The 12234-nt window shown below is 34.9% G+C and overlaps 1 protein-coding gene across 1 annotated transcript; it reads left to right on the top strand.

The window, feature by feature from the left end:
- The first annotated feature begins 7104 nt into the window (after positions 1–7104).
- LOC123888645 (LRR receptor-like serine/threonine-protein kinase RPK2) lies at positions 7105–11895 on the top strand. The gene is made up of 2 exons (XM_045937749.1): positions 7105–10692; positions 11523–11895. Exon 1 carries the CDS (start codon positions 7447–7449, stop codon positions 10621–10623), a length of 3177 nt encoding a protein of 1058 aa, XP_045793705.1. The 5' UTR covers positions 7105–7446; the 3' UTR covers positions 10624–10692; positions 11523–11895.
- Positions 11896–12234: the final 339 nt, after the last annotated feature.

Here is a 12234-nt window from a genome sequence, read left to right as displayed (position 1 = left end):
ATGATCAAAGGTGATTACTACTATGGTAAGTGACTGTCTCAGACCTGTTTCTAAAACCTCTAGTTTGATGTTCTTATGTGATGACAATATATCTATTGTTGAAGATGTTTTTGGTATATGTCTCTTGAGATTGAAACTGAATAATACTCATCTGTGTTGAATAACTTGTCTGTTCTGGTACGAGATGTTGTAACATCTGTCTCAACATCATGTTATCTCAAGTGTTCCAACATTGTGTACAACATCTGTCACCAAAATGCCAAAATGTGGTTGACTCTGAGCCAAATATTGAGGATGCTGTTCTGGGCATCATGTCACTTGACAGGAAGAAAGTTGACATCTCTTCTGTTCTCTTAGAGAATGTTTCATTCATTTTGAAGAAAATGTCTAGAAATAGAAATTTGTGTTTTAAAGGAGATAATGCTACGAGAAGCTGGATTTTTGAACAATGTTCTCTCATGCTCTTGTCATGTTGTGGAAACAAGGGGAAAAAAATCTGTTTTATGAGTGTTGACTATGGAGTTTGATGTGGTGGATATGATGTGGTTCCTCCATTTCTGATTTATATCCCATGGTGTTATGTTTGGTTGTAGTAGCTCTGTGCACTATGTGGTTGATGTGATGAAGATAGTATAGGCTTATGCCTTGTTACTTATGATCTTCATGCTATACTGTTGGAGTTTGGTCATGGTATTGTGGGTGAAAGTGCGCATGTTCTCTTTCCACTACTTTTGTTCTCCGTATCTTTTGTGGGCTAGGCCCTGGATTTCTAGCACCTGTATGTGCCTATGGTCTGTAATATGTGCACTCTGGATATTCTGCTTTTGCTACTCTGTGTTTTGATATGTATGATGTGTGTCAAAATTATGACTAAAAAGGAGGAGTAGTGTGTGTGTGGACAAATGTGTGGACCGATGTTCTTACATTTGGTGAAGTTGTTGTTCTTATGCTTCTATGCTCGTATTGAGGGGGAGTGTGAGTTATATATATATATGCATGTGTTGAGGGGGAGAAATGCTATTCAGGAGGAGTAGTAGTGTGTAGCTAGCTTGATAATGTGTTCTGCTAGCTTATGCTCTGATAGTGTGTTTAATGGTTGTGGGAGTGCTATGTTCCTAATGTGTGATGTCATGCCTGATATCTAGACGTCCTGATCTGATGTGTGAGAATTTATTTTTCTCAGTATGTGGGAGTTTATTTCTCCCTATGTGGTTCTTTTGTGAGAGTTTATTTCTCTCTGTTATGTGACTTGCACTTCTGATACTGCTATGGTACCTCTTTGCCTCTATTCTTTTGTTTAATGCACACTGACTTTATTTGTCAGAATTTGTGGCTAAAAAGGGGGAGTAGTGATCTGTGACATCTGGTATCTATCTGTGTGGACAGATGTGCTGACATCTGGTATCTGCGTGATGTGTGGACAGATGTGCTGACATCTGGTGTGTATGTTGTTGCGGTTCTTTCTGCGATGTGTTAATCTTCTAGGCCTATGTCTGAGTGGAGTAAATGTTACCTTCAGCTCTGTGTGATGTGTTGCAAGAATTCCAAAAAGCATTTAAATTTGTAGCATAGGGCATGATCATAATCATAGTCATAGAAATATGGATGATTCATCGTGCTTAGTCATAATCATAGAAATATGGATGACTTTTATGCTTAGGATCACAGTCATAGAAATATGGGTGATTTAGGTCACATTCATAGCAATATGGGTGACTTAGTTAGTTACATTCATAGAAATATGGGTAACTTGTACATGCTTATTTATGAATGCACACATGTGTGTCTACAACAACTATTAAGCGTTAATCACTCTGATTGAATGCTTCTGCTATTACAAGGATGTTGTAGTTCCTATGGTTGATTACATTGTATGCTTGTGCTCTGTCATGCACAAATTCAGGGGGAGTGGTAGTATGAATAAGTGACAAGTGTGATGCCAGATACTGAGACATCTTGGCTTTATTCTCTGGTGGCTGGGAATTTATTTTTCCTAGTTCTATATTTGTGGGAATTTATTTTTCCCTGGTGATCTTTTGTTGAATGGATGTACTCTGATTATAGGAGTTTATTTCTCCTATCTTTGAATCCACTATGAGAGTTTATTTCTCTCTATCTGCTCTGTGAGGCTATATGTGGTTATTCCTGCTATTGCATGCCTCTGATGCTACTTACCTCTCTTGGAAGTAGTCTTACTATGTGTTACTTTCTTTCCTAGTTGTGTGATCATGTTGACTTGAAGGAAAGGTAATACTGTATCTCTCTATATACTGGTCTAATATTGTTTTAGCCAAAATTTGCCAAAGGGGGAGATTGTTGGGTTTTTGTATATTGGCTACATTTTGCGAAAACATATTTTAGCCAAGTGTTGAGACAAATGTGCTGACCCCAAGTGTTGAGACAAATGTGCTGACCCCAAGTGTTGTGACAAATGTTGTTACACTTTGGAACAACACCTGACTCTGTTCTGCGCGCGCCAGCTAGCGTTTTTATTTTCTACTCAATCTTTCGAAGATTTGATTGAAGAATTATTTCGTGGTTTCTTATACAACAAGGCGCACGTGATCAATGTGATTCAGAAGGCAGCTGAACCCTAGTTCTATTTTCTAAAGGAATTATATTTTTAGAAAATATAATATTTGTTTCAAAAATATATCTTGTGAAGATTGCTGCAAAAATATAAAAGATTTATTTCAAATAAATCTCTGTGCTTCCAGAAGATTAGAAGATTTAATTTTAAAATATATTTACAACAAATATATTTATGGAAGGAATATTTGATGCAAAGAAAGATTTGGTAAAAATATATATTTTGCATCTAGAAGATTTCTTGGAGCTGAAGCATTGTGAAAAGCCCACGAGGCTGTGCTATTTAAAGGGTGCTGCTAACCCTATTTTATTAACCGAAACTTGAAGCAAAAAGAGAATATCAAAGATGTAGTCTTTTAAGGGTTTCGTGTCTTTAAGCCGCTCTCTAGGAGAGTTGGTGTAAAGTGAACCACTCGAGTTGTGAGATGGTCACCATGTCCTCACTCAGAAACCTATAGGTAATGAGTTGAGTATTGTAATTGGAGGAAGCTTTTAAGTAACTCCAAATTGTGAACTTAGTCGTTGGCTAGGTGGTGATGTTATTGAAGTGTGTCTTCATCTTTGTCAAGGAGAGTGTCTCCATTATGTTGTTATTGAAATCCTTACTGGTTGTAAGGTTGAGGGGAGTGAGACGGGGTCTCATATCTAGGAGTTCCTAGGTAGAAGTTGCATTGGGTAGGGATTAAGTGAGGAGTTGTAAACGGGGGAGTTTAGCTCCGAATTAATACTGCTGATAGTGAATTTCCTCCTGGATTGGTATCCCCCAGATTAGGCTGTTAGGCTGAACTGGGTTAACAATTATGTGTGTCGTTTATGCTTTTCAGTATATGTTTTTAATGCTCTGTTTTATTGTTCTTACTGCTAAGACAAGTGTTGCGACAAGTGTCGGCACATCGTGGACAACACTTGTCTACTGTGTACCAGAATTTCACATACAAAAGCTTAATCAAAATCTAAAAGAAATTGAGTGGGAGAGTTCGGGAACGGAGACATAGACAATCTCCCCTCTCCTTACCACTCAAGAATCATGAATTCTAATCTCTTACCTTAAGCAAAGATGATGATCCAAGCCTTCTCTTGCTCAAGCTTTCTCTTAGCCAAAACCCTAGCTCTTGCTCTATCTTGCTTCTACTCACTCAAACTCAAGGAAATGAATTTATGATACTATTCATATGTTTGACTTGCTACTTATACTACTTCTCATGTCATGAACCAAGCCCAAATGGCTTAGGCCCATGCCTCTCACGCCCCTTTAAGCCCAAAACAAAGGTTCTCGCGCCTAATAACTTACGATCGGCTAAACAATTATTCGCCGCTCACTAAAATAATAAAAGCCAATTAATAAATAAAATAACATTTAATAAAATATACGAATACGAAAAATGGGTCGTTACATATAGTATGTTTCAGAATTTAATATTTTTGTTAATAGTAATAATATAATAATTTTATGTTTTTCTTACTTAAATAATTAGTGGTTTCTCTTTTTTTTCGTCATCCACTAAAGAGATGTGGTTTAACTGTTTAAGGCTAATTTTTGACCTGAAATTATCTGTCTAAATTGTTTTCTCCTTTTTCAATTATTCAAATAAGTTATTTTTATAAATATTTAGTTTTTTCTTTTGTGATTTTGTCGTATTAAAGTGCGACATTGCGTTGTTCGTCATCTAGGTGTGGCATTGTACATATTGCTTTATTGTCTTATGCGATGTTTAATTATTCGGTTTAAATTTTCAGATTAGATTCAATTCAGTGGAGATTCAGTCAACGACTTTAGCGTCGTCAACGTTGTTCATCTCAATCTTTAATTCGAGGCAAGGGAGGAAAGGTTGGTTATGGTTCTCATGGAGGAGTTGTTTTAGAGGTTCAATTATAGCAGTAACCTGACGGTAGTCCTGGTTGTATAACACAAGAATGTGATAATAGTCGACATGGTCTTGAAGCTATGTGGCAGATTGATCACAATTGCCTTCATTTTTATCTGATTCTTCATCAATGTTGAATCAATTGAGTCATTTATGTGGCACACACAAATTTGTCATTTTCGTCTAGTTATTTATGTAAAAGGTTTGGATAAGGTGTGTTACGAAGTTCACTAAGATCATTTTTCTCTAAATTAAATTATATTAAATATTTAAACATGAGTTAGGATTCACTAACACCAGGTGTCAAAAATTTATTTAACACCAAATTCAATCCATTTATTTTATTCAATCCAAGTTTAATTGCTTAGGGTCCGTTTTGTGCGCAGGATAGGGCGACAGAATATGATAAAATGATAATCTTGTTTGGTGCACTAAAACAAGTTAAGGGAAATCGGTTGAGCTACCCACCCCTAAAACGTAAATACATAGAGGGTCATGCTAACTAATACCCTTAGATACTAGTTAAGGGAAAAAAATCGAAAAATTTTACATTAAAAATAGCATTTTCTACATTTTTAAGAAGTTGATTACACAAGTTTCAATATATTTTTACTTTATTTAGGTTGCTTAATTAGTGTCCCAAAGACGCTATATAACAATTTTCATAAATATTGCTTAAAAAAAAGTCCATATATATATAAGAAACACTTTGAAAAAAAAATTTTGGTCTTTTTATAAGAAATACTCTTTAAATTTATTCTTCATTAAATAGATAATTCCTTTTATACTCTTATTAAATTGTATAAAATGTACACTTATGCCCTTATTTATTACTCCCTCCGGTCCTTTTTATAAGGAACAATTTGGAAAAAAAATTTGGTCCTTTTTATAAGAAACAATCATTAAATTTATTCTTACAATTCCATTTTTACCCTTATTAAATTGTATCCATTCCAAAGTTATGCATTAATTAGAGTGATATCTTCCCTAAGGATAAATTAATACACCAAGGTTAGTTTTGGAATAGATTGTAAAATTTTAGAATTTTTATTAAGAAAGATAAGGTTTCTTGGTATGTGTGTTTTTTCCAAATTGTTCCTTATAATAAGGACCGGAGGGAGTATGATGGAGAATATTAAAAATAAGTAAGTTAGTTGAATTAATAGTATTTACATAAGAGTATACATGGAATAAATTTAAATTTATAAGAGTATTAAATGAAAATAACTATTTACGATGTGCTTCATGGGTTTGTGTAATTTTTTCAAAATGTTCCTTATAAAAAGGACCGGACGGAGTAATTTATTCCAATGTTATGCATTAATTACACAGACACATTTTATAATTTTTAATAAAAAAAATAAACTTCCTTAGTCTGTGTGTTTTTGTCAATGTGTTATATATATATATATATATATATATATATATATATATATATATATATATATATATTGCTAAGTTGGGTTCGGCGAATGATACCAAGATAAAAATTTGGGAGTCCCCTCTTGAAGCTTTAAAGAGCATTCTTCTGATGCTTTAAAAACTTACATACATGCATTTCCTTTTATATATATATGGACAAAACTTACATGCATTTCTTACTTTTCCTCTCACAAAGAAGTAGTTTTTTTTATTAAAAAAAAAAATTCTTTTATTTTTTCAAAATGAAAAAACACAAATAACCACCTCTTTGTGAGTGGAAAAGTAAGAAATGCATGTATGGAAATGCATGTAAGTTTTGTCCTATATATATATATATATATATATATATATATATATATATATATATATATATATATATATATATATATATATATATATATATATGATCGGAAACGTTCTTCAAAAATAAAAATATATATAAACATTATTTTAATAAAATATTTAGGAAAAATGAAATCCTTTATTTTTAAGACCAATCGCTCTTTATTTATTTTATTATTTTTTTTGTGCATAGATGAAATGACAAAGTCATTGAAATCTCACACACAAAGTGGAGTGACCATGATTCGAACTCTGATCATGACGTCCGACCTAGCAATTTTGACATTTTTACCGGTTGAGCTGGAATTTGTAGACGACCGATCGCTCTTTATATATACAAGCAATAATTTTATTTGATCTAATAACCAATACTTTTTTATATAATATCTAAGTTAATTTACCAGATTATATATATACACACATTATTTTTTTATAATGTAGAGGACCTAGGTCCAATTTTTTTTGTCAAGTAGTTTAGTTGTTAGAAATTTTACTCTTAAAATATGGATAAATAGGGTGGCTGAAATTCGAACTTCAGTCTCATGCATATATAATGCAATGTCCCAGACAACTAAACTAGACTTACAGGACAACATGCATTATATATAATTGTAAAGAAAAATCATCATATCATGATATCATCATCATATATATCCAAAAGGGGTCATGCTAAACAGTGCCCTTGGGGCACTAGTTAAACTAAACATACTAAAACAGGAAACAAATGATAAAGTAAATGATGAGAGAGAATAATTTTTCACATCATTAAAACATTGAATGCACAATTTATGAGATAAAACTTCTATATTTATATCCTTAACTAGTGCCCCGCCCCGGGGCACTGTTTAGCATTTTCCATCCAAAAGAATCGTCTACCTCCTTTCTTACGGGAATCTTTATTTTTTTTCTTTATTTTGAATGAAGAGAGTGTGAAATTTAAGAGAGATAGAGAGATTAGGAAAGAAAACAAAAGAAAAAAAAAAAGAGAAAGAGAGGATTTAATATATGTTATGTTACCGTTTGGCTCGAAATGAGTTATTACTAATTAGTCTCATTTTCAACGTAATTTCAGTTGCCTTGTCACTCACACACATACTTACCCACCGTTCAACTTCACCGGACCCCAATTTTCCGGCAATCACGCCGGAGAACATGGTTAACAATAAAACCTTCCATCTTTGAAAGAAAACCCAACTCATTTTTCATCTTCATTCTCTCTTTTTCACAAATGTCTCTCTTTTTTCATCTTCTTCTTCTTCTTCACTTTCTTCTCTTCACAACCCATCACACAAATGCCTTCAATCCTTCCATTCCCACCGACGCATTGTCTCTTCTCACTTTCAAACACTTCGTCTCTTCTGACCCTTCAAATCTTCTCTCCGGTTGGACCCATTTTTCATCTTCTACATTCTGTAACTGGCACGGCGTCACTTGCGGCGGTGGAGATGGCAGAGTGACGTCACTTAATGTTACCGGTCTTCGCGGCGGTGAATTGGCAGCTTCTATTGGAGATTTGTCTCAGCTTCGAGTTTTGTCTATTCCGGGAAACATGTTTTCCGGTGAGATTCCGGTGAGTTTACTTAATCTCCGGGAACTTGAGGTTCTTGAGGTTCAAGGAAACAACTTTTCAGGGAAAGTTCCTTTTTTTAAGATGAGTTGTTTTGAAAAGCTTAAACTTGTTAATCTTTCTGGTAATGCTTTTTCTGATTCTATTCCCAATGGGTTGGTTTTTACTAGGAATGTGAAAATTGTTGATTTGTCTAGTAATCAATTTTCTGGTTCCATTCCTTTGAATGATTCTAGTAGTTGTGATTCTTTGAAGTATTTGAAACTGTCTCATAATTTTTTGAGGGGTGAGATTCCACCACAAATTGGGAAATGTAGAAACTTGAGGACCCTTTTGGTTGATGGTAATATATTGGAAGGTGAAATCCCTTATGAGATTGGGAATATTGTTGAACTTAGAGTTTTAGATGTTTCTAGAAACAGTCTCACTGGAAGGATCCCTAAACAGCTAGCTAATTGTTTGAAATTGTCTGTGCTTGTGCTTACTGATTTGTTTGAAGATCGTGACGGTTATGGTGAGGGGAGTTTGGTGGATGATAGGTTTAGAGGTGAATATAATGCTTTTGTTGGGAAAATTCCTCATGAATTGTTGTTGCTTTCGAGTTTGCGGCTTTTGTGGGCGCCTAGAGCGAATCTCGGTGGACGATTGCCTCTTGCTGGATGGACAGATTCATGCTCTCTTAGAATACTCAATTTGGCTGAGAATTATGTTACTGGTGTTGTGCCCGAGAATTTGGGGATGTGTAAGAATTTGACTTTCTTGGACTTGAGTTCTAACAATTTAGTCGGATACCTATCTCTGCATCAGCTTCGGGTTCCTTGTATGACGTATTTCAATGTAAGCAGGAATAATATATCTGGTTTGCTTCCGGGATTTAGGAAAGAAAGGTGTAAATTGAGAAGTGTCGTTGCCCTAGAACTTAACTTTCTAGAATTGGAGGGTCTGAATGATGCATACTTTAACATTCCTGTTTTGAGATTTCAACAGAATGCTTTCATCAGATCAGGTTTCGAAGAGACTATTGTCATTAGCCATGATTTCAGTTGGAACAGTTTCGCAGGGTCTTTACCGTTGTTTTTTCTTGGAGATGATCTTTTTATTCCTACTCGTAATGTATCCTACATGCTGTCTCTCAATAATAATAAATTCAACGGAACTATTCCACACCGACTAGTTTTAAACTGTAATGACCTGAAGACATTGTCAGTTAACCTGAGTGCGAATCAACTATCTGGTGAAATTTCTCAAGCATTGTTTCTTGACTGCCTGCAGTTGACGGATTTTGAAGCGGCATATAATCAAATTGATGGATCAATTGTACCTAGTATAGGTGAGCTGGCGTTGCTTCAGCGTCTTGATTTGAGTGGTAACAAACTATCAGGAGCACTGCCAAATGAGTTGGGAAACCTGAAAAACATGAAATGGATGCTTTTAGGAGGAAACAATCTGACAGGGGAAATTCCTTACCAATTTGGTGGATTGACGTCGCTTGTTGTTTTGAATGTATCTCACAATGCTCTAATTGGAACAATTCCAACAACTTTGACAAATGCAACAAGTCTTGAAATTCTGTTACTAAACCACAACAACCTTTCTGGAGAAATACCTTTATCTGTTTCTGCTCTTTCGAAGCTTGTTCAACTAAATGTTTCCTTCAACAATCTTTCCGGTCATATTCCATATCTTCAACACCCGAGTGATTGCAATTCATATATAGGGAATAAAAACTTGCACTCTTGCCCTGATCCATACTCTGACCCACCTTTCCTAGTTCCTCTTGCAGTCAATAATTCACATAGTCGTAGAGGGAGGAAAGTAAAGACCGTGGTTATTGCGCTGGCCATTTCTGCTTTTGTGGCTCTCTGCATACTTTTGGGAAGACTGTTGGTTATTTGTTTTAGAAGGAGTAAAATTACTCGGGTCAGCAGCATCAGAAGGCAAGAAGTGGTAACCTTTCAAATTGTTCCAATAGAATTGAGTTATGATAATATTGTCACAGCTACCGGAAATTTCAGCATCCGGTATCTAATCGGCACAGGTGGCTTCGGGTCAACTTACAAGGCAGAGCTATCCCCAGGTTTTTTTGTTGCCATAAAGAGGCTGTCAATAGGTAGGTTTCAAGGCATTCAACAGTTCGAAACAGAAATAAGGACGCTTGGGAGAATTCGACACAAGAATCTTGTGACTCTAATTGGCTATTATGTAGGAAAAGCTGAAATGTTGTTAATTTACAATTACCTCTCTGGTGGAAACCTTGAAGGTTTTATACGGTCAGGGAAAAATGTAAAGTGGCCGGTTATTTACAAAATTGCGAAAGACATTGCCAAGGCCCTTGCTTACCTTCATTATGATTGTGTTCCTCGAATAATTCACCGAGATATCAAGCCTAGCAACATTTTACTCGACGGAAATCTAAATGCCTACCTGTCCGATTTTGGCTTGGCACGGCTGCTTGAGGTATCCGAGACTCATGCCACTACCGATGTGGCCGGCACGTTTGGTTATGTTGCACCTGAATATGCCATCACTTGTAGGGTTTGCGATAAGGCCGATGTTTATAGCTACGGTGTGGTGCTATTAGAATTGATATCAGGAAAAAGGTCTCTTGATCCATCGTTTTCCAGTTATGGAAATGGATTCAATATTGTACCATGGGCGGAGCTGCTACTGACTGAAGGTCGTTGTTCTGAGCTATTTTCGTCAACTTTGTGGGAATCAGGACCTAAGGAAAAGTTGATGGGGCTTCTAAAGATTGCATTAACATGCACCGTAGAGACTCGTTCTATCCGACCATCAATAAAGATTGTACTTGACAAATTGAAACAGTTGAAAAGTTAAAAACTTTCAGCAAATCGTACAGAACAGCAAAGGAATGCCGCTTTTGGTAGCTTGTAAATTCTGACTTAGGTGAGTGATCTTACATAATCTACTCTTGCAACTTTATCTTATCATTCTGATATTAGTTTTCAATGCACTGATTTAAGTCTTTATTATCAAGATATGCTCTTCCATGTATGCAAATTTAGTCCATTTTCCTAATATCTAGTCGCATACTTATAATTGTTGTTTGCCTGTTTCATTCTGTTTGATGCCAATCTCTTAAGATTCTATTCGACTTTTGTGACCTTTCTCTGTTGTATCCACATTCTGAGTATCTCATCTCAAAAAAGAGATTAACTGAGACAAAAGTTTGACTCTCTCATGTTTATATTGTTTTTTATGAGAAAAAAAAATCGTAGTATGGAGATGCACCCATTTACTACAGCCTATATAGGTCAGGCCGCCAATGGTACAGTTGCTGCACAGGCCGAAAACTTAGCGCCTGAGAAGGGTTGTACACCAAGCGAAATTTTTAGTGGCTTCAGAAGGAATCGAAATCACGTCCATTGAAAATATGAGATTTCAATTCTAGATTCATGACCACTTGCGCCAATCCGCGTTGGCTCTCGCACAATAATATTATGACATTACTAAATAGGGGGAGAGGGAAATCAGAAATGTTAGTAGCTGAGATCGAACCGTGAACCTCCTATATAAAACTCGTTTTGTGTCTCATCCCTCGTACCACTGAGCTACTCCTTCAGGGACGCCTAACACGTTATTATTACTCTAAAAAGTTCACTAAAATTCTCAACAACTTTATTATGCCTACCTATATTGTGAATATTTTATTATTATGCTAATCATTCATATTAAACTTCAATTATTGATACAAACATTTTTCATGTGTTGTACAGATGACATACAAAAAGGTTACAATTCCAGCAACTACAAAACTCATCATTAGGAATCTCATTCACATCATATAATAGCAAACTTATGAGCTGTTCATACCAAATGAAAAACAATGTTCTTCCTTTCACATTTGTGCTTTGCCAACAGTATCTTTTGGCACCATGTGAAGAATGTAGGTGGAGTAATTACTAGATGCATTTTGCTTGCATCTTATGAGGTCATTTTTTGGTATGTGCCATTATGATTTTTTAGACATTTTTGGAAGGTATTTTTTATGTGACCACATGGGAAATATGAATTTTTTTTTCCAAAATTCATTAATTACTTGGTGATGAAGTAATTGTCATTATTCTTAAAAAAATGTTTGGTTTGAGATGAGTGTCACTATAAAAGAAACTAGTATCCGGACCCGTGCCAAGCACGGGTAAAAATGCAATTAAAAAATAACATATTAATATTAAATTTTTTATAATTAAAAAGAGTTTAACGAATATGCTCTGTCGGTGTAAATTAATTTTACATTGACATCTAATAGGAATCTAAAATTTTTCCATGTCATATAATTGAAGTGGGATGTAGTGGAATGATTTGATGAAATACATGGTTAAAATTGATTAACGGTATAAAATTAGTTTTAAAAAAGAAAATTATAACGTAAAATTTGTACTCCTTATTAATACAATGTTTGTTATATATATATATATATATATATAT

This window comes from Trifolium pratense, linkage group LG6, assembly GCF_020283565.1.
Source record: "Trifolium pratense cultivar HEN17-A07 linkage group LG6, ARS_RC_1.1, whole genome shotgun sequence".
Taxonomy (NCBI): Eukaryota; Viridiplantae; Streptophyta; class Magnoliopsida; order Fabales; family Fabaceae; genus Trifolium; species Trifolium pratense.
This window is presented reverse-complemented; position numbering and strand designations above follow the sequence as displayed.

Coding starts and splice junctions, on each gene's coding strand:
- LOC123888645 (XM_045937749.1), top strand. CDS start 7,447: ATGTCTCTCTTTTTTCATCTTCTTCTTCTTCTTCACTTTCTTCTCTTC.